At 36.9% G+C, this 22,107-nt stretch overlaps 1 protein-coding gene across 16 annotated transcripts in view; it reads left to right on the top strand.

The window, feature by feature from the left end:
* SYNE1 (spectrin repeat containing nuclear envelope protein 1) overlaps positions 1–22,107 on the top strand; it is a 448,999-nt gene that overhangs the window by 317,300 nt on the left and 109,592 nt on the right. For 14 of the 16 annotated variants that reach the window (XM_077897071.1, XM_077897049.1, XM_077897055.1 and 11 more), the window contains 8 exons: positions 2,382–2,538; positions 5,611–5,742; positions 5,952–6,107; positions 6,691–6,900; positions 12,702–12,803; positions 17,195–17,314; positions 18,999–19,199; positions 21,566–21,739. In XM_077897071.1, the coding sequence (XP_077753197.1) occupies positions 2,382–2,538; positions 5,611–5,742; positions 5,952–6,107; positions 6,691–6,900; positions 12,702–12,803; positions 17,195–17,314; positions 18,999–19,199; positions 21,566–21,739 (1,252 nt within the window). The remainder of the gene's footprint in view (positions 1–2,381; positions 2,539–5,610; positions 5,743–5,951; positions 6,108–6,690; positions 6,901–12,701; positions 12,804–17,194; positions 17,315–18,998; positions 19,200–21,565; positions 21,740–22,107) is intronic. The other 2 variants (XM_077897122.1, XM_077897132.1) reach the window with 1 other exon arrangement.

Raw genomic sequence — 22,107 nt, 5'->3', positions numbered from 1 at the left:
TCCTTGGCCTTTAGCTTTGGAAACAACTCAGATGAAAGACAAACAATTATAAATTGCTGTTTCAAATACAAAAATATTTTAAAGAGAAATTCACAGTGCAATACTGCCTTTCTACACAAGATTCGCTTTAAAGACTGCTTTATAAATTTTATAAATTTTTAAATTTTTAGTCCAAATCTTTAGAAAATTCACCTGTAAATCTATTGATTAAAGTTCAACCATGCCTTTCAAGTCTCTGTGTAAATAAGCCAAACAAACAAACATAAAGTAAGCAATATCTAGTATCCAAAAGTAAAAATACATGTATTTTAAAAAGAACAAAATAACATTGCTAGGGGAAAAAAAAACAACCCTGTAGTCAGACTTCACCTTATTAGCTGATTTCTAAGACTATCAAATATGAATTGGTTTATGTAAGAAAACCCCTATGAGAGGGGCATGATTTGCTTCAAGGGTAGAAATTTAATATATAAAGAATAAATACTATATGATGTATAGAAGGTTGATGGAGGGATCCTTCTAAGATAAGGAAACTCAATTGGATATTAATTGATATAAATATCAAAGGGAAGAATATTTTTCCATGGGAAATAAAAGGCTTTGTTCTAAGTTAAGACTGATTTGCTGCTGGCATTTTATATGCATTAATGATTAAGTGTAAGAATAGAGATATTTAATATCCCATGGTTTTATACTAAAGTGTTATGTAAACATAAGTGAATTAAAAATACAGTCCAGCAATACAAATGACATCACAATAAAGAAATTTAATTTCATAAGAACTTTAAAACTTTTTTTATTTAAAAAGATTTAAAAAAAAAAACACAGAAAACTCCAGAGACTAAGATGACAAGCCAAATTAGAGATACTAACTTGATTTTAGCACTTTTCACTCAGTATCAGCTTTTAAACAATCCCTGTTGATACATATAGATCTAGTTCTATCATTTTAAGTGCTTAATGGTATCTTGTGAAAATAACTTGTTCACTCTTTTTTTTTTTTTTTTTTTTTTTTGCTGATGGGCATTTACCTTGCCACTTTTTAATTTATTTTTTAATTTTTTATTTTTTCGCTAATATTAGCATCATTGAAGTTAGCCTTCTTGAGTGTCTCTAAGTGCACAGGTTGGAGAGATTCTCTACGTCGTATCCCAGAAAGTAGAATACACCACATTACAGCCTTATAGATAATTTTTAAAGGCTTACTTCAACAGATTTACCTAAAAAGCTATTGTATTCAATACTTATTCTGAGAAAAGTAGACGTTAGGGTAATGTATAGTTTTATCTGGCCAATGAACTTGTTATTTTTTTTCCACTTAAGCAAAAGTTCTGTCAAAATATTAATTACAATCTAATATGTCTTTCAGATGACATGGTTCTAATTAGGTCTTTTTTTAAAGGCTTTATTTATTTATTTATTTATTTATTTGAGAGAGAGAATGCACAAACAGTGGGGTTTCAGGGGGAGCGAGAGAAGCAGCCCCCACCCCCACCCCCGCTGTCCCCCGCCCCGGGGCTTGATCCCAGGACCTTTAGATCATGACAGAAGCTGAAGGCAGATGCTTAACTGACTGACCCACCCAGGCACCCCTCTAGTTAGGTCTTTAAAACTTCTGACAAACTAGGATCTATTGGAACTTGGGTCCCCCAGATTCGTTTTGTTAGGCCCCACCTATCAAGTGGCTATTATGTTCCAGGTAGGGTTCTAGGCATTGTGCATGTCTTCTCTACATTCTTATACTTCTGTAAGATAGACACTAGTTATCTTTATCTGAGGATAAGATAGTAGAGGCTCAGAGAATTGAAACAAATTACTCAAAGTCACAAATCTAATATGCTGGAGCAGAGATTCCAACCCAGATCTATCTCACCTCCAAAGCCATGGTCTTTCTCCGATGCTACCCTGCTGCCTTAATAAGGATGATACTGCAGTACCTTCCTTCCACCCTCTGTGCTTCTGTTCCATGTCCTGAAACATTGTAGCATTTTCTTTGGACTCAGAATGAAAACTCTCAATAGACTAGGTGGCATTTTTAGGTTTTTTTTCATTATTCTGTGGGCTGTTTGTTGATGGACACTAGTCTAATTGTACACTTTGTTTCTAAAAGTTATAACTATTTTTTATCTTTACTAGTGAGCTATTTTCAATGAATTGTTAAATTACTGTGCTCACAGTTCTTATACTTACAAGTAAGAATATATTTGTTTATGGTTAGTCTCAAATTTTCTATCTTAATTGATAGTTTTAAAGTTTAAACTAATGACTAAAATAATCTAGTTCCAATTTTGGAGGCCAGATCTAGTATATACAATAAATTACCTGGAACTTAACACCTTTTTGCACAAATTGTAAACTTAGATTATTTATTCTTCTAATAGCGAAAAACCTGATGTGTTATCCCAGGAATTGGGGATGGAAGGGGAGAAATCAGCTGCTGAAGACCAGATGAGAATGAAATGGGAAAGCCTACATCAAGAATTTAGTACCAAGCAGAAGCTACTACAGAATGTTCTGGAACAGGAACAAGAGCAACTGGTATCTGAATATTTTGATTTTATATATTAACTAATATAAAAGATGTGTAGGTTATGCTAATGGAATGTAACTACAGTAATCTGTAACTTCATTATCAATTCTAAAATAACACATAAAGGAATTATTTATTTTATATTTTTCTTAACAAGCATATTTCATGTTTCCTTTAATAATTATGTATTTATGTGTGTAAATTTATTTGATTTCTAGATACCCTTTTTTTAAAGATTTTATTTATTTATGCATGAGAGACACACACAGAGAGAGAGAGAAACACAGGCAGAGGGAGAAGCAGGCTCTCTGCAGGGAGCCTGATGTGGGACTGGATCCTAAGGCTCCAGAATCACGTCCTGAGCCAAAGCAGATGCTCAACTTCTGAGCCACCCGGGTGTCCCTCTAGATACTCTTTTCCTCAGAGTTAGTTAATATCTGATGAGATTTATTAGCATAAACCTAATTAGCAACCCTTCTTTTCTTCACAACCTTGAAAATTAAGGTGGAAGTCAAGAATATACACATCTAGGACAAGAAAAATTCAACAAATTTGGTTACTTTCTGGAAGTAAATGCTAAGTTATCTTTTTTCCATTACTATTTCCAGTATTTAATAGTTTCAGAAGATCTTAATGAGAAACATGTTGGGACCTCAGTGGATCTAAAAGGAAGGGGAAGCCAGTTGTCAGCTAGAATGGTTACTGGTCCATCTGTAGGCTTGTTCCCAGGATGGTAGGTACTGTGTGATGTTCGACTTGTTTCACAAAGCAAGCCAAATCCAGTGGAATCTAATATAGCAACAGAAGGGTCCAGGTAGATAATAGCTATTAGTTCACTGTAAGCAGAAGCTAGAGAACAGTTGAGTCAGAGGAATCGACTCTGTGGAGAGTTAGTGCATGAGGTGGAAACCCAGACAGCCCTCAGATGTTTATCACAGCTGTAACCTGGCAGGATTTTTTTTTTTTTTTTCCTGGCAGGATTTTGAAGACGGAACCCTAGTCCTGGGTCCTGGGCCAGCAGTGCTTTTCTAGGCCATTCTGTGACCATTGTACAATCAGAGTAAAGTCTAGGTCCTTAGATCTGGGGAAGCTGCTGTTCCCACTGATCTGACTAGGACTAGCTTCTGGGCTGGGAGAGGCTGCAACAGGAAGTGAAACGATATTAGTAACTGGAGTGCCTCTGAGGGGAGAAGGCAGGAGATGGCAAGGCAGGTACTATAAAACAGATACAGCTTGCCAGATACCTGAAAAGGAGACAGGCTGATGGTCACAGTGTGTCTCCTTATCTGTGGGGAACCATGCATTAGTGCTCTAGAACCATGCATGTCTATCTCATTTTACAGACTCTTGTGTCATGCCACCCTTTCTCACTCCTCTACTCTGGCCAGCAGCCTTCTTTTTTGATGTCCATGTGAATAGTCACCAGCACTGGCTCTGGGGATCATAGAGCACTCCATTCTTGGAGGTAGTTATCCCAGAATCCTCTTCTACCCTGGCAAGTGGTGCCTTAGAGCTTTCACGTGGACCTCCGACCTGTTTGAATTAATGCTTCTTCACATCCCTGATCAAACATTTCTGACTTATAGCCTGAATTCTTGATTTCTGATGTAGAGCTCCTGGACTTGAGCACTACCTCACCTTTATTTTATAATGTTCCCCATGCCTTTGACTATAAGGGATAGTTCAAGTCCTAAATCAGGGACTGCAGTCTTTTCTGATTATCCTAAGTCAGATAAATCCAAGGCATTCCTAGTAATATTTATGTTTACTTACTATTCTATATTCAGTAAATGCCCAAGTCCTGGATTCCACCTTTGTCCATCCAGCCTAAAGCATCTGCATGGTTCACCCAGGACTCCAGACTTCCTGCGTGTCTCATCTATTACCCAGTCTTGTCTCAGAGAGCTACATTTTCAGTCAGTGCTGTGCTATCATCTTGACATCCTCTTGTGTGAGCCTGCCAGAAAAGCCCTGCCTGCTCTCACTGACATTCCCATACTCCCTAGACTGTTAAAGTTTAGGTTCAGGTCCATATTTTATTGCCTTTGGAATTGGAAATGGAAAGCATTCATTAAATGTTCTTTATTTTATGGCCTTTTTTTTTATTTGAGTACTTTCTTTCCATAATCACTGGCCACTTATAGAGAGTGCACCCTTGGTAGTTTTCTTCTTTTTGGTGTGAAGAGGTGAGAGAAAAGGTGAGGAAGAAACAGTGTGGCCTTGAGAGTTTCCAAGAAGAAAGGGATGATTGTTTAGTGAATGTATTTTGTGTTTAGTGAATATATTTTGTGTTCTAGGTGTTATTTCTAACAACACTGTGGCGAAGTTGACATTATCTCTGTCTTTATTTCTGAGAAATTAGGCAATCATGGTAGGCTCTGTAAGCAGGAATTAAAAAAGGAAACAGAAGTAAAAAAAAAAAGTAGAAGGCTATTGTAGTGGTGTAGAATTTGAGGTGGTGGATTTTAAAGAGGTGCTGTATGGTGGGTGTTCTAGCTCCAGTGGGAAAGGAGTTGTTTAGAGAATAATGAGTAATCAGCCTGAAAGGCAAGGTGAGGATGAGACATTTTATAAAGTATAAGACTCAAACATTTTATAAAGTATAGCACTCAAACTTTTGAATGATGTTTCCAATCAAGTTTAAGCGATATCCTGGACCTTATCAGGGAGACACTGTGTGTGCCTACAAGAGTTTAGGGGAGGTTAGGTGAATGAAGAAAGCATAAGGATCAGTCTAGATCTGTTATCTAGGATGGATGATTTCATCAAGGGTAGTCTAAAACCAAGAAGACAAGTTGAGAGGAAGGCTGTGATAGATTTCAGGCATTTTTCCCACCATGTTTTGCTGTTGTTGTTGTTGTTGTTGTTGTTGTTGTTTAGTCCATCAGTAGAAATATTACTCTTGCTGAATTTGGTCACCATGTTTAGTGGACATGATATGTTGAAGAGGTCATATTTCTCTAGAAGAAGTTTTTATATATGGATAGTTTTTCCAGCATCTACTTCACAGTATAATTCTAAATGATGAAACCTGAACATAGTACATAGGCTCTTAAATAAGTGCCCCTGTTTGCCCACAGCTATACAGCAGGCCAAATCGGCTCCTGTCTGGTGTGCCACTATACAAAGGGGATGGGCAGACCCAAGACAAATCTGCAGTGACATCTTTGCTGGATGGATTGAACCAGGTCTTCGAAGAGGTTTCATCACAGGTAGGGCTGCACTCTTGGTTTGCTCATGAATCTTGGTCTCCATTAAGTTGTTCTACCTCAGGTCATGAACGGTTGAGGTCAAGCACAAGTGATTAGCCCTGAAAGGCAGAGCCTTTCAGCCTCAGGTCCCTGGTATCTCATCCTGGTATTTTTCTTTGATTCTCGAAAGCACTATAATTAATTCTGTGTCCTCCTCTCCTTTTTCTCAGAGTGGGGGGAAAAAGAGGCAGAACATTCACTTGGAACAGAAGTTATATGATGGGGTGTCAGCTACCTCCACATGGTTAGATGATGTTGAGGAACGTTTATTTGTTGCCACAGCACTTTTACCAGAAGAAACAGAAGCTTGCCTCTTCAACCAAGAGGTAAGTTTGGCAGCTGGTGTGTGTGAGTATGTAATATTAGAAAGCACTTTTAATTTTGGTGTTGGATAATTAACGTATAAGGAAGGTCACACATAAAACAGTTCTAATAAAGAATAAATTAGGCATATTTCCAAGCAGCATAATGCAGAAGAGAACTGCCTGATGTAAAAAGCTCCCAGAGATATTAATGTTTTGCATTTTTGTTCTCTATCTTATATATGTAGCAGGAAGAAAAAAGTGGAGGACTCTTAGTAGAAACTTGTTGTGTATTGTAAATTTTCTACATATGAAACATAGCCTAAAAAATATTGTATGACTTTTAAATAGCCCTTTACAAAGTCTCATTTTTCACTGAATACATATTATTAATATTAGCTAATGATGTAAAGTTTCTGAGAAAAATATCTCCAGTATCAGCTTCCCTAATATTTATAGAAGTGAAAGTGGGTCAACTTGCCTGATGTATAATTATCACTGAAAAGTAGGAGAGATATAGTGGACTTTCTATGACAAAATGAGTTGATTTGTATATAGACTCATGGATCTAAGCATTGAAATGTGCTTTCTCGTTTATCAACCCTAGACTCTTGCCAAAGATATTAAGGAAATGTCTGAAGAAATGGATAAGAACAGGAACTTGTTTTCCCAAGCATTTCCAGAGAATGGTGATAACCGAGATGTCATTGAAGACACTTTGGGTTGTCTTTTGGGCAGGTTGTCCTTGCTAGACTCAGTAGTAAATCAGCGCTGTCATCAGATGAAGGAAAGACTTCAGCAAATACTAAATTTCCAGGTAATACATCATCAAGAGATGTTTGATCATTCTCTAGCTATAGTCAGTAATAAGCAGGATGTCTTACTGAGGTATGACATAGACCTATTTTTTTTTCCAAATATGCAGTGAAGAACAAGAACATTACAGACAAATAAGGGAATAGAGCTCTAGGATTAGGAAACTAAGAGTTTCACATTCCTAGAAATAGAAAGTTGAGAAAACCAACTAACCAAACTAAGGGATGAATATAACTTTAAATTTAACCTATAAGTCATGATTATAATATTTAATTGATAATTGGAATTTAAAACATATAACCAAAGTTTATTTAAAACAACTAAAGAAATATACAAGTGCTATAATACTCTAGAACCCTAGACTCCATTTACCAGGAGCTATTAAAAGTGACTATGGCCTACTTACTTCTATCTCTGTTAAAAATGTATGGCATTGAGGTACCTGGATAGCTCAGTCAGTAAGGATCCAACTCTGGATTTCAGCTCAGGCCATGATCTCAGAGTTGAGAGATCGAGCTTCACATGGGGCTCAGTGCTCAGCATGGAGTCTGCTTGGGATTCTTTCTCTCCTCTGCCCCTCTCCCACTTCACTAAAGAAGTAAATAATAAATAAATAAATAAATAAATAAATAAATAAATAAATAAATAAATAAAATCTTTTTAAAAAGTTTATAGCATGACTTCCTAACTCCTCAGACTTACTGCCTTTTAGCCCTAGACTAGAGTTCCATTGCCAGCTGAGTAATTGTCTGCCTATGAAACTTTTCCTTAGACTATAAACTTCAGCAAGTGCAAAAGCCACTGATAAACTTTGAGTTGATTTCCATTTCTAATAAAAAGCATCTTTTGGGAATACGTAAGTTTTAATTGAGTTTCATTTATTTATTCATTTTTTTAGAGGAGGGCAGGCAGATGAGGAGGGGGCAAAGGGAGAGGGACAGAAAGACTCTTAAGGAGGCTCCACGCCCAGCACAGAGCCTGACATGGGGCTCAGTCTCATGACCCTGAGATCATGACCTGAGCCAAAATCAAGATTCAGACACTTAACTGACTGAGCCACCCAGGGAGCCCCTAATTGAGTTTTATTTTTAAGAAACCTGGATGAGGGATCCCTGGGTGGTGCAGCGGTTTAGCGCCTGCCTTTGGCCCAGGGCGCGATCCTGGAGACCCGGGATCGAATCCCACGTCGGGCTCCCAGTGCATGGAGCCTGCTTCTCCCTCTGCCTGTGTCTCTGCCTCTCTCTCTCTGTGTGACTATCATAAATAAATAAAAATTTAAAAAAAAGAAGCCTGGATGATTTATAAATTACATAATTAAGGCCAAGAGTTTGATATAAAATTTTGATTTGTAAAAAATACTGTTAAAGTGTCAAATGTAATATCAGCCAAGATATGTGGAATTTTCTAGGTATTCACCTACAGGGACAGATTATTACTGCCTTTCAGTAATTTGTATTCTTAAAACTATAAAAAAAATATGAGAAAATTTTGTGTATCATTTTTTATTCTCAAAAAATTTTCACCTGTATTATTAATCTTCACAACATACTTCTTAGCTAAGCATTATTCTCATACTCATTTTGCAAAGTCAGAAGAACAAAAAAATTAAGAACAGTTTCTAAAACCAGCCCTCCTGGGTTCAAATTCTGGCTTTGTCATCTACTGCTATATATGCTTAGCTGCTTCTCTGAGCCTTAGTGTCCTTGACTATTAAGTCACACCCATCATAATTGTCTAATGGGGTTTGGTGAGGGTAAAATTAGTTAAAATGTAGAAGATACTTTGAACAGTGCCTGAAACATAGTAAGCACTCAGTAAGTTCTGTTACTGTTATTGCTATTAATGGCAGTATTCATGATAACACATATAAAATCTGAAATCAATATGGAGTTTAAATTACTTCTCTAAGCTAATTCAACCATCAAGAACTAGAGCCAGGATTTGACTCAAAGAATATTTTTATATTTTATATCATTAGGGTGCTCACAGTGGATATGGAGAATAATAGACCCCTTCAAGATGTATTTTGAAGACAGAGTCGATAGGAGCATTATTTATGTGTGGCTTAGAAATGGAGAGTGAGAGAAAGGAGCACTGCTGAGGAAGTCCAGAGACCTGGACTGACAGGGCTGGTGAAGAGCAGTGCTGTTGACCAATGGGCAGGGCTGAGCTGCTGGCTGGACAAGCATATGCCATAGAATTAAAATACTCAGGTGAATAGCCGCAGTCTACATTTGAGTATAAAAGACTGGCTTTGAGGAATGGCCTGGACTAGATATTTGCATTTGTATTGATTATGACATGTAGGTCATAGAGAGGAAAATACATTTCACTTGGAATCAGAAAAGCTGGGGTTGATTATTTGGATATTTTGTTTTGGATGCAAGATCTGATTGTGTGTACATGTATACACCATCCGTCTATAATCGGCAAAAGTGTTGTGTAATTTATGGAAACTTGTTTCATTACTCTAAAATGCACTTGCATAAAATGCACTGAGTTTTAACAGTATTCTGGTTGGTTTATCAGCCACCAATGAGGGGGGTTAAAAGTACAAATGTGTGTATCACTTGGAAGCATATTTACCTTTTCAAATTGCTTTTACTATGCTAGTGTCTAAAGTACTTTAAAATCTTTATTGGTAATTATAGCCAGTCAGAGTAAAATATGAATTAAGCATGAATAAATAAATACTCTGGAACTGATTTTCTCTAGAGGACCAAGAGAAGGACATATAATCATGAAATTCCCTTTAAATCATGTTCCCTATTTTTTTCTGCCAACAAGTTTCTGCCTGTTGGTGGCCAGCTCACGAACAACAACTGACATTTCAAAATGTTTGTGTTCCAGTTTAATTGAAAGACATAGTTCCAAAGTTAATATAATTAAAGGTCAAGTCACCAACCATTTTATTTTACTCTGCACCAAGCACCTGGTATGCTGTCAGTGCTCAGTAGATAATGGAATGATATGCCTTTATTTTCCATTTTACTTTTGAGTATTGGCTTTTGTCAGGCTGTAAATGTTGTCCTATACCCAACAGACAATCTGCAAGAACATGTTGATGGTATGTAAATGTATGTTATCTCCATGGAATCACAAGTTAATCATCAACTATTCTATTTTTTTTTCTATAGACTTAACCTCAAATAAATTTACTAGACATTTTTATAATTGATTATTTTATTTAAAAACTGAAAAAAATGAAAGAATTATTTATTAAGTGAGCGAGGCAGCACAGATGATTTTAAAACTTGAAACCTTATATGTACCTGTTTTTTAAAAAGCAAGAATCCTGCCTCTCTATGTCCTACAAGCAATGCCAGTGACCATATGATAAAACTTGTGATGTCTGATATGTCTGTGATATAGAGATGCCTTAATTATCCTGCTGTATTGCATGTGGAGTGACAAAACCAGCTAAAGTCTTTGGATTTTCATTTTTAAAAAAATACCAACATCCATGGGATGCCTGCATGACTCAGTCAGTTAAATATCTTGACTTCAGCTCAGGTCATGATTTCAGGGTCCTGGATTTGAGGCCCATGTCAGCTCCCTGCTCAGTAAGGAGCTGCTTGTCCCTCTCCCTCTACCCCTCCCCCTCACTCATGTTCCTGTACTCTCTTTCTCTCTCTCAAATAAATAAATAAAATCTTTAAAAACAAGTTAAAAAAACAACAACAACATCCTTATGATTATTAACACCTCTTCAAGGTCTCTTATTTAGTAATTTTTAAATCAATCATATTCTCTGCTTTAGTATCATCTTGACTGGCCCCTCTCAGTAATTAGTGAGGCTTCCAGAAATGTGAATTCTGTTTTCTATTAGCTTTAGTACCATATAATTAAGACAGAAAGTATGTTTTGAAAATATAAAGATGATGTACAGGAAGTATCTATACAATCTTCATTTCTTTTTTCTCTTTTTTTTTAGATAGTTAGTTTATTTATTTAAGTAATCTCTACACCCAACATGCAGCTCAAACTCAAGACCCTGAGATCAAGAGTCTCATGCTCTTCCAAATGAACTATCCAGGCACCTCCACAATCTTCATTTCTAACCCGCTATACTATTTAGACTTATTTACTCATTTAGATTAACTGAATTAATGTTATTCTAAATATATATAGCTAATAGAGACCTTTTCTTTTGAATCTGTTCAAATGAATGGGAAACATCTTTTCCCAGGCATACAAACAGATAAATATGTCATCATCCTAATTGCCCACATGGCCTCACCCTGAGCACAGTTGAATAATACAAACATTGCTATAATTCATAAGTAAAAACCTTGCTTCTGGCATCATTTTTCCAGGGCTGTTACAACAATTTCCTAATGAATCCACAACTAGGCACAGACTGGTTTGGGTTTTGGTTAGTGACAGTTATTGCCTCTTTGGATCGTATGCTTTCTCTAATGTTCATGTGCAATTTTTTTCTTTTTCTCTTTTTATTTTGCTGCATAATCCACTCACTATTTTCTTTTCTAGCCTTGCATTTTGTGTCATAAGGCTGGCACACATCCTTAGAGATGTTTTTTTTCTTCCTTGTTATTAACTTTCTCCTTATGGACAGATTTTTACATCTTGGTGATGTATCCTTGTGTATATAACATCAGTCCCCAGCAAAGAGGATGTGATGAGTCAAAACTTCAGCCTCTGTTGAACAACCATCCCATCGTTGTTGACCAAGAAGTAGAACTTATTTGTGACATTTCAAGGAGGAAAGCTAGGAATTATAGCATTCAAATTTTGTTCCAGTTCATTATTTCTTGTAGAACTGAGGACCAACATTCTGATATTTAACTTTCTTGTTGTATAAATGTAACTCAACGTACATATTTAGACTTTTAAGTGAGTAATCTTTTTGAACAAAAGACTTTACTAAGGTCTTTTTATATTGTCTCATCATATGTCTTTGGTTGTCACGGATAAAATTTATTTTCTACACTTCAGGGTGGCTCTTTATAAGCTTATGCAAATTCTCTGAAAAAAGGAGAAAAAAGGAAGTATAGGAGAGAGGGAATGAGGGGAGAGAGGAAGAAAGGAATTATATTAATGTTAAGAATCCCATTTTTCATTAAATTTAAGATGCAGTTTTATTTTTTTAAAGATTTTATTTATTTATTCATGAGACACACACACACACAGAGGGAGAGAGAGAGAGAGAGGCACAGACACAGACAGAGGGAGAAGCAGGCTCCATTCAGGGAGCCTGACATGGGACTCGATCCTGAGTCTCCAGGATCACACCTTGGACCAAAGGTGGCGCTAAACCGCTGAGCCACCCGGGCTGACCCTAAAATGTAGTTTTAAATAAAATTTGGATATATCAATAAAGTAAAAAAAATAAAAATAAAAATTTAAAAATAAAGTAAAAAATGTAAAATAAATTGAAATAAAATAAAATAATCACATTTTTTCCAAATAACGGTAACAAACTTAGGTTGTTTTACTAAATAGAAATCATTAATGTAATATTTCTACTGCAGTGTTTAAATATGCACATTTATTTCCCACAGAACAAGAAGATTAGGGTGACTAGTACTGCCTTTTATTTGTATGCTTCATCACTATTTGTATTGTGTTGGAAATACTTAGTTTAATAAATTCATCAAACATCAATTTTAACATCTAGGTAAATTGTGACCAGTTCCTTTTCCCTTTTCCTGGGACAATATTGTTTCTCCTGGACACTAAATTCCTACACCTATATTTTATTTCTAAGAATGTGTGTTATTTTTACAACAATTTGAATTCCTTGTTACACATGTTGAATCTTCCTACTGCTTTCCTCTTTAGAATGATCTGAAGGTGCTGTGTACATCACTGGCTGACAACAAATACATCATTCTACAGAAACTGGCAAATGTGTTTGAACAACCTGTGGCAGAGCAAATAGAGGTATTTACAGTTGCCTTTTTCCAGAAGAACAAATGCATAGAGTAGATCTGATTTACTAGGAGATTTGAAATATTATATAAAAGATTCATGGCTTACTATAGCATTTTAGTTTGTCATACATTTTGTCTTTAAGTGCCAGGTTTGAGTGACTGGCCAGGTGATATGGAATCCATCACTTCTTCCTGTACAGAACCAGGAAATAGGAGATGGGTAAAGGTGTCAGTGACAGATGATGACTTGAAGAAGTTTGCCACTTAACACTGAGATTAGACATGAGCCTCAGTGACATATGACAGAAAGTCAAATTGTCCTTGGGCAATACAGATGAAGCACTGTGGACATTCAGAAGAGGAGCAGACTGCCTCCAGCAGGGGTATGATCAGAGGACATTTTGTAAAGGAAAATTTGAACCGGACTGAGAAGTTTGGACACACAGAGACTGGGACAAGAACAAAGGCATAAATGTCAGACCGTTCAGAGCACTTCCAGAGAATATCAAGTTATCCTATTTGGGCGAATTTATGATGAATGAAAACAATTGAAGGGACATGAGTTTGGATGAATTTGAGGCAGCTTGCAGGGCCTTTTGAATGTCAGAGAAATTTGGACTTCATTCTACAAACCAGTGTGGTCTCTAAACTTTATTGACGCCATACCTCCTTATTTAAAAATGAAGCATATACCACAAGTATATGGATATTTACTTATTTATGAATTAGAATCAGGTAGTGTTATAAAGCAAATACACAAAAATTCAGAAGAATATGATTGAACATAAATGAAATATGTAGTGTTTCATCCTCACAAATCATTTCATATACTTTTGGGTGTCTGCACTTGACCACTGGGAATACAGAGTCAGTAGGGATGTTTGAAAGCAAAAATGTTTCTGGATGGTGGACATGGCAGTGCCAGGTTAGGAAGCATCATATACCTCAAGAAGCTTCACATAGCTGCACTGATGAGAAGGAATGAGAATTCTAACTTGTGTGATGTCATTGAAAACAGGGAGGAAAGAAGTAATGGGAAGGATGTTACATATAATATCTCCTGTTTCCCAAGCTAAGTAATTATGAAAAGTATGTGTTTTAGAAATAGAATTTCTTAACCTAATTTCAGCAGACCTCTAAGGGTTCTATGAGTAGACTATAGAGAATCATCTGTGATAGAAATCCCTTGAAATATTTCTGAAGGTAGATATCTAGATCTATCTATCCATCCATCCGAAAGATCACCTAAAATAACTTGCAAAATTGTATGTGAATGTATATTTTTTTACCATAATTTCATCTGCTTTTTAAAACAAATCCCTTATTTCCCCCAAATTAAAAAGCATTCTTCTGTGTCATATCTTCTACTTGAAGGAACTTTTTAATTTTTACTTTTTAATTTTTGCCTTTTAGCATACCTGACTCCAAAAAAAAAAAAAAAAAAAAAAAGAGATTTCAGCAGCTATAATGATGTTTGCCTTGATTTTCTAATGTGAAATATAGGATATGTATGATCACAAGTAACATTTTTACTAATTATTAACCAGTATCACTAAAGTGAATCCCACAGATAAAAATAAATAACTAGACTATTTCTCTGAATAAATGGAAAGCACCAAAAAAAAATTTTTGCTTTTCCACCTCAACCCTTCTTGGGTTAAAAGGTAATAATAGCAGAAAGCATGAAGATGATATCTCTCAATATATTCATCTTTTGAGCTGTGTCATTCTGATTTAGAATAGACTTGTCTCCACAAGCTTGGTGCACAGGTGACTTCCAGGGATGCCCTTTACCACTATTCTGAGAATTTCCATCACTTTTCCCTCTGTTGGATCTTCTCTTTTTTGAATCTCAAGTCTGACTTTATTGTATTGCTTCCTTGTCTTGTTATTACATATCCTTACTAAGAAAAGATGCATGCTAGATGTATTTTTTTAATATTTTGCATATCTTAAAAGGTCCTTATACTATGCTCACACTTTATTGATAACTTGGCTCACTATAAAATTCTTGGTTGGAAATCAATTTTCTTTTTCTTTTTTTTTTTTATTTACAATAGTCACAGAGAGAGAGAGAGAGGCAGAGACATAGGCAGAAGGAGAAGCAGGCTCCATGCACCAGGAGCCCGATGTGGGATTCGATCCCGGGTCTCCAGGATCGCACCCTGGGCCAAAGGCAGGCGCCAAACCACTGCGCCACCCCAGGATCCCGGAAATCAATTTTCTATAGAGTTTTGAGGCACCTGATTGTTTTCTATCTTCTGGTGTTGGCTTGAGGAATCTAAAATCATTCTAATTCCCAGAGGTATCCCAGTGCTCTGAAATTTCACAGTGACACACCTTGGGAAGGGGCTATTTTATCCACTGGACTGGAAGTGTAGTAGGCTATTTTGATTTGGTAGCTCTCCTCTTTCCATTTTGGAAAATTGACTAATGGATTAACATTTTTCATTCCTCCATTTTATCTCTCTTTCTGGAACTCTTTTTAGGCAGATGTTGGATATTCTGGTTCAGTCTTCTAATTTTTTTATTAAAAGATATTTTGCTCTATTTTTTGGAAGACTTCTTGATTTCAACTGTAAATTTTCCTACTGAGTTTTGCATTTCTGCTCTCATTTGTTTCATTTTCCCTGAGCTCATTGTGGTTCTCTGAATGATCCTTTTTTTGTAGTATCCTGTTCTTTTTCTAATAGATGCATTATCTTTTGTAATCTCTCTGGATATATTAATGATTTTTTTGGCCAGAGTTTTATTTTTCCTATATAGTCTGTTTCCCTTCAACTTGCTTTTATTCATTTGTTTTAGGCTCCATCTTTCATGTTAGCAACTTTTCTGAGATTATGGAAATTCTATTGTTGTCTATTCACATTTAGGATGGAAAACTAAACTGCTGAATGGGAACTTTGTGTATGGATGTGGCTTGATGGCTTTGAGATTTACTGAATGTTGGGCCGTGTGGGCTATTTGTTGGAGAATTCTTGTATCCAGTTTTTAGGTTTCTCTAATGGTCTTTCTACATTTTTTTTCTCTTCCCCTGTCTGGAGACTAGAGGTCAGGCTGCACTACTCTAGAATATGTCAGAGGGGCTCCCCATTTAGCATTCTGTGGGCATTCAGTCACATATCCCTTATTTTCAGTCAAGTACTCAAACTCACAACTATGTGGTACCCCTCAGTCCAGAGACTATTTGTTTTACCTTCTTTAGAAAATAAACTCTCCATCTTTCCTAGAGAAGGAAAAAAGGGCCATTGGAATGAGGAGGAGGCTCTGGAAATTTCATTGCTCTTTAAACAGCTTTTTATCAACCCTCCTTATTTGGTGCCCCATCCCACCCACCCAGAGTGCCAGAGATTCCTATTGCTATAAGTCGGGTGATGTAGCTCTCCCATGAACTTAGGATTCAGCTTTCTCAGATGTCTTAAGTCAGTTATCCTGCATGCTTCTGAATTCCAGCTTTCAAAATTTTGTTGGTATTGCCTTATTTCCCATTTCTTTGTCCTGGTAGATTTATGGGCAGGCGAGGGGCACCAAAAAACAAGCAAACAATATTTACTGTAGTTGTAGTAAATGACTCAGGAAGGAGAAAATAAGACACATGTGTTTCATCTGCCATCTGGAGCCCATGTTCTTTTCATCCTTCAGTGCAACTAATGTTGTGTTTCTTCCAAAAGTCTGCTTTAACTGCTCCAGAATCCACTGCTGTCTCTCTTCTCCAAACTCCTCTAACAGGGGTAAGTTGCATCAAGTTGAGTATGTCATTGGATTCATCCTTGTTTTGTGTTGCTCTGTTTACTCTGACTTCCTAACCAGACTGTAAGCTCCTTGAAGGCCAGAGTGAGAGCTTGTACTACTTCTATAGAATTCACACTGGGAAGATGAGGCATAGTGCCAGCAGCCACTTTAATTGTTGATCACTTGCTTTTCTACTAAACAAAGAGTGAGCTTTGTTTGACGATGCTGTGAGATATTTTCCTCTTACCTCACAGAGAATCTCTCTACAAGGATGCTCAAAAGGCATATCTGGAAACCAAAACACGTTCCCCTAGGAAATCTCAGGAAAATATCTTTTCTAACCATGTCCTAAAGTCATGCTTCTTTTTCAGATCTTGCTGTTTATGAATTCCCATGTTTGTTTAAGGAAGCCACTGTCCTCCCAACCCTCCAAATGAAGTCCCTCCTACCTCCTTACCTGTAGGGTAGCCAATTGTGGTATAATAAAGGACCTCTTTCTCTTTTCTGTATACTAGATGGTCATGGTTTTTATGTTGTATTAAAATGACTCCTTTTGTAGGCATTGAAAGTACTTACTGTGGAGAGAACAAATAGAGAGACCTAGTAATCACATTTTGTGTGGGAAATTGTTAATGGGAATTTTAATGAAATATCATAAATCTTACATAGGCAATACAACAGGCTGAAGATGGGCTAAAGGAACTGGATGCAGGAATCATTGAATTAAAAAGGCGTGGTGACAAGTTGCAGATTGAGCAGCCTTCCATGCAGGAACTGTCCAAACTTCAGGTACAGTTTTCTACCAATCAGCTTCAATGATACATCCTAACTAGAAGTCAAGAGAAATTATTTTCTTTATTTTCTTGGTTTTTCTCTATACAATTCATGTCATTTAGATCCTAATCTTTATTCTAAGTAACACTTAGAGATTTTTCTGAAACTTTTACCAGGTTTAATGTGATAAAATAAATTGTATTCTTAAACTTCTAAGATTTTTTTTCTGACATTTACTTTATTATTATTCTAGTGGTTAAGCATTATTATATATATGCCTTTAGTTGTCGCATATTATTTTCTACTCCAGAAAACATAATAATTATCACTCCTATCTAGAAGAGTTAAAAGAGAGACATCTACCCTGCATTGTAGTGGACCTCAAAAAACCTTTTTTTTAAAGATTTTATTTATTTATTCATGAGAGACACACACAGAGAGAGGCAGAGACATAGGCAGAGGGAGAAGCAGGCTCCATGCAGGCACCTGAGATCACACCCTGAGCCAAAGGCAGACGCTCAACCACTGAGGCACTTAGGCGTCCCTCAAAAAACTATTTTAAAGAAAAAAGGCTCAAGCTAATATTTTTTTAGAAAGTAGTTTTTCTCTGGTATTTCAAAACCATAGTTAATCTTTCCAACATGTCCGGATAGAAGAGGGACACAGTGTCAATACCAGAACAAAAGAAAAAAATAAACTAGAAGGTAGGTGAAACCTAAATAGATTTCCCAGGATCCTTCAGGATTGGGAAATAAGTTGGAGTTAATTTGCTTTCTTCTACCAGGCTGCTAGGCAGAAATCCAATATGGGGATGTAGGGAGGAACTGGGATATTAGACCAGCAAAATTTAGCAGCTGATAAGCAACATAGGTAAATTACATTAAGAAAAAATTGTGTACAGTGGCACACACATGTTAAGTTTTCTCTGCATTACAGAGAACCATTGAGGGATTAATAGCATAACTTCAGCACAAGGTCACAAGTTCTTCCTTTTGAGAAAATAAAATAGCCCTTATTTTTAAAAGAACATTTTTATTTTAACTGTCTCATTCCATTATCTAACATTTCACAATGTCATGAGCCCACTGCCCCCACTTTGCACTTAGACAGTTTTCCAACTGTGCTTAAATGTCAGGTGGAAGAGTCAAACGTCATAGTTGTAAATGGGCATTAAAGTTGAACTTTTCCAGATTGAACCATTTTGACCTGCTAAACCTTAATATGATACATTAATCAGGTCCATATGGTTCAAATAAATTTTGTGTTTGGTGTATCATCATCTCCTAAAATGTCTTTCCAGTTTAAATAGTTATTTACTTATTCCACCACATTTGGCAAAAACATTGCCTTTTTAAGTCTTAAGGCATTCTGCTCACATTAAACTCCTCTGTTTCTCTAGATCTTTATTTAGGGAATAGTCCAAAATCTGACCATTATTTAGCAGATAAAATGTGAAAGATACTATTCAGTTACTCTAAAATTATGTACATATTAAGAACATAGTAAAAATTAGAATTACACTTATATTTCCCTCAGCCCATGAACAACTTTTCAACATTTTGATCCCATATCCCACCATAAACTCATCTTTACCTGAAGGAGTGTTCTTGGTTGGGTCATGGGTTTGGTAGGTAGTATGCTTTTCAGAGGAGAGCCAACATACTAATTGAGAGTGAGTATCACTGTCTCTGTTTTGTAGGATATGTATGATGAACTTATGATGACCATAGGCTCCCGGCGGAGTGGTCTGAACCAGAATCTTGCACTGAAGAGTCAGTACGAAAGGGCCCTGCAAGATCTGGCTGACCTGCTCGAGACTGGACAGGAGAAGATGGCAGGTGACCAGAAAATCATTGTGTCTTCCAAAGAGGAAATTCAACAACTACTTGACAAACATAAGGTAAAGAGAAAGAGAGGGGGAGAGAGAGAGAGAAAAAAAATAGTTGTGAAAGCATATTCTTAGTTACTGATATGTATCTACATGGTAAAACCCAATATTAATCTTTTATGAGTCTCTCCTTGAATAAATTACTCTTCAAAATGGTCAACAAATGTCTCTTCAAACCCATAGACATTAAATAGCACAGAAAAATTATAGAGGATATGTTCCTCTAATTCTGTAAGTTGAATACAGAGGCATTTGGTGGCTCAGTCAGTCAAGCATCCGGCTCTTGATCTTGGCCTACTTCTTGATCTCAGGGTCATGAGATTGATCCCTGTGTTGGGCTCTATGCTGGGTGTGGAGTTAATTAAAAAAAAAAAAAAGAATAACAACAGTCCCAGTAATATTAGCCAGGCTTTTCTTCATCATTTACTGCAACCAAAGGGAAACTTGGGGACTTTCTTCAAAGTGCCTGGCTTCCCTCTTAACTCTATTTTGATTTGTCTTTGGGTCTTTTATGCCCATTTATTCATCTAGTTCTGAGTATTCTCTCTGCCTTTCTTTGTCCTGGGTAGCAGCTGCTCGCCACGCCTTAGGAAAGCAGAGGTACCTACTCAGCTGTGGGACTGGGTGTCTATCTCTTATGTCCATCACTCAGCTCTTCTGGCCTGTAAGCACATGTTCCTCTGGTTGCTGTAGGATGAGTCCTTTAACTATGTGATCAAACTGGTAGGCCTGAGATTGCCCTATCAATATGTGCCATAGCCAAGCTCAAGTTAGAAACCACACCTTCGTAAAGGAATGCCTATTTAATGTGCACACACAAACATTTTTAGACTACAGAAAGATTAGGTTTGCCAATTCAGAAGCCCAAACTCCTAGACTGTAGGAATGTCATACATGGAAACTTTGAAAATCTCACTGGGTTGTAGATAGTTAACATTCTACCATTATGTAGCTCTGTAATGGCTTGTAAAGGTGAATTTTTTTTTTTTTTTTTTTTTTTTAGTTTTACTTCTTGCTATTTTTCCCAGAGATTTTTGTCCAAAACTTTGTGATTTATTAAAGCCTTATCATTTGGCTTTGAAAAAATTCCTTTAAAGTTCACAGCTGGTTTCCCTCAAATTTTGACAACAGCAATAAAATATCATACTGAGTTATTCCAGAGAGGAAGCTAGGATCAATGAGTATAAATAACAGAGGAGTAGGCCCAATAGGTAAAGCACTCTAAAAGGAATAGGCTGCCATTGAGCAGACAACTTTCCTGGCCATGAGAAGACCATACAACATCCAAGGCCATTAGGGGGAGATTGGGTTGTAAAAAGAGTATCAGTTTTTGGTGAATGTTGGACTAAATGACCTCCAAGTTCTCTTCCAACTTCAAGATTCTATGATACAATAATTGTCAGTTAAAAAAATGAAGATTCTGGCTTCTATTGACCAGACTATTTTGGGAGGGAGAGGTCTGCAGTGACCTTGAACATGTTCTATAGACTGAGTCATTCAGTGTCCTCATCCACCAAGTGGGAAATAAAACTACATACCTCAGAGAAGTGTTATGAGGATTAACTGCATTTGTCAGTAAAACACTGGTAGAGTTTCAGCATATCGTCTGTACTAAATATTGTTATCAATTTGCAAGTCTTCAGCTCTACCCACAGTGGAGAGAACAGGAAGTCGGATAATCCCTGTCTCCCTCCTCTGGGGCCTTCTACACATAGAAAATAACATTTGAAAACACATTTGTAGGACTGTCCAAGGCCTGTAATTCTGTTTTGTGTAGGTATAATGAAGGGGAAATTTAAAACTGTATAATACCCATTGGTATATGTCAAGTTATGCTTGGCAATGAATATTGGAGCACAACAAATGGGAACTTGGAAAAGTAGAGCTCAAACCCAACCATAGAGGAAGAAAAGTTGTGAATGTGTGGAATGAGGACATCTTAGGAAGTATGGAGTAAAGCCAGAGGCTGAAGATGAGGGACTGGGAGCTAATGTGTCCAGAGATAAGGAAGGCCAGTTTGCATGGTGGAATTAGTGAGAATCTCCCAGATTGTACAGGGATAAGTCATTTAGAGAGCAGAGGGCTTTTTTTTTTTTTTTTTTTTTTTTTTTTAGCAGCTGGTCACATCTGTTGTGGGGTTGGAGTATCTGCAGCACAGCCTGTGTAGGTGCACATGAATGGGGGGACGAGAGGCCAGTGAGGAGACTGGAGCCCTGTTTGGGCAGGAAGCCATGAATACCTATGTGAGGTGGGGGTGAGCAGGGATGGAAAGATGTTGCTCATGTACTGAATTCCATTAGCTTTCACATCTGAAGCAGCTTTTATTGTAGGTGGTATATGTGTGAGTTGCTGACCTCTCTCTATCTGAAAAATTGCAGGAATATTTTCAGGGCCTGGAATCTCATATGATCTTGACTGAAACACTCTTCAGAAAGATAATCAGCTTTGCAGTCCCACAGGAAACTCAGTTCCACACAGAACTGATGGCACAGGCTTCAGCTGTACTAAAACGGGCCCACAAGAGGGGTGTGGAGTTGGAGTACATTCTAGAGGTGAGACTGTTGACATAGCACCTTACCTACAGCAAACTTAACCGCAAAACACACCATTAAGGCAAGACATATTTACCCAATTGACCTCATATAACTTTGGAATCCCCTCAGACTCAGCATCATGTTTTGCCTTGTCCCACTTGTATTTCCTATTTGTATTTGGATAAGAGCTATGCCATACCTTGAGTCAGCTAGATTCCCTGAATACTGACTTCAGGTAGAGCATGACCATGTTTGGGGTTTCGACAGTCACACTGAAAAACTGCCAACCTTTGCTTTACATTATTGTAAACGACTTCAAATAATTTTTACAAAGATTTTCCAGTTTCAAATAAAATAAAAATCAGAATTTCGTAGTGACTGGTTTG

The sequence above is a fragment of the Canis aureus genome, chromosome 1, assembly GCF_053574225.1.
Source record: "Canis aureus isolate CA01 chromosome 1, VMU_Caureus_v.1.0, whole genome shotgun sequence".
In the NCBI taxonomy this organism is placed as follows: domain Eukaryota; kingdom Metazoa; phylum Chordata; class Mammalia; order Carnivora; family Canidae; genus Canis; species Canis aureus.
This window is presented reverse-complemented; position numbering and strand designations above follow the sequence as displayed.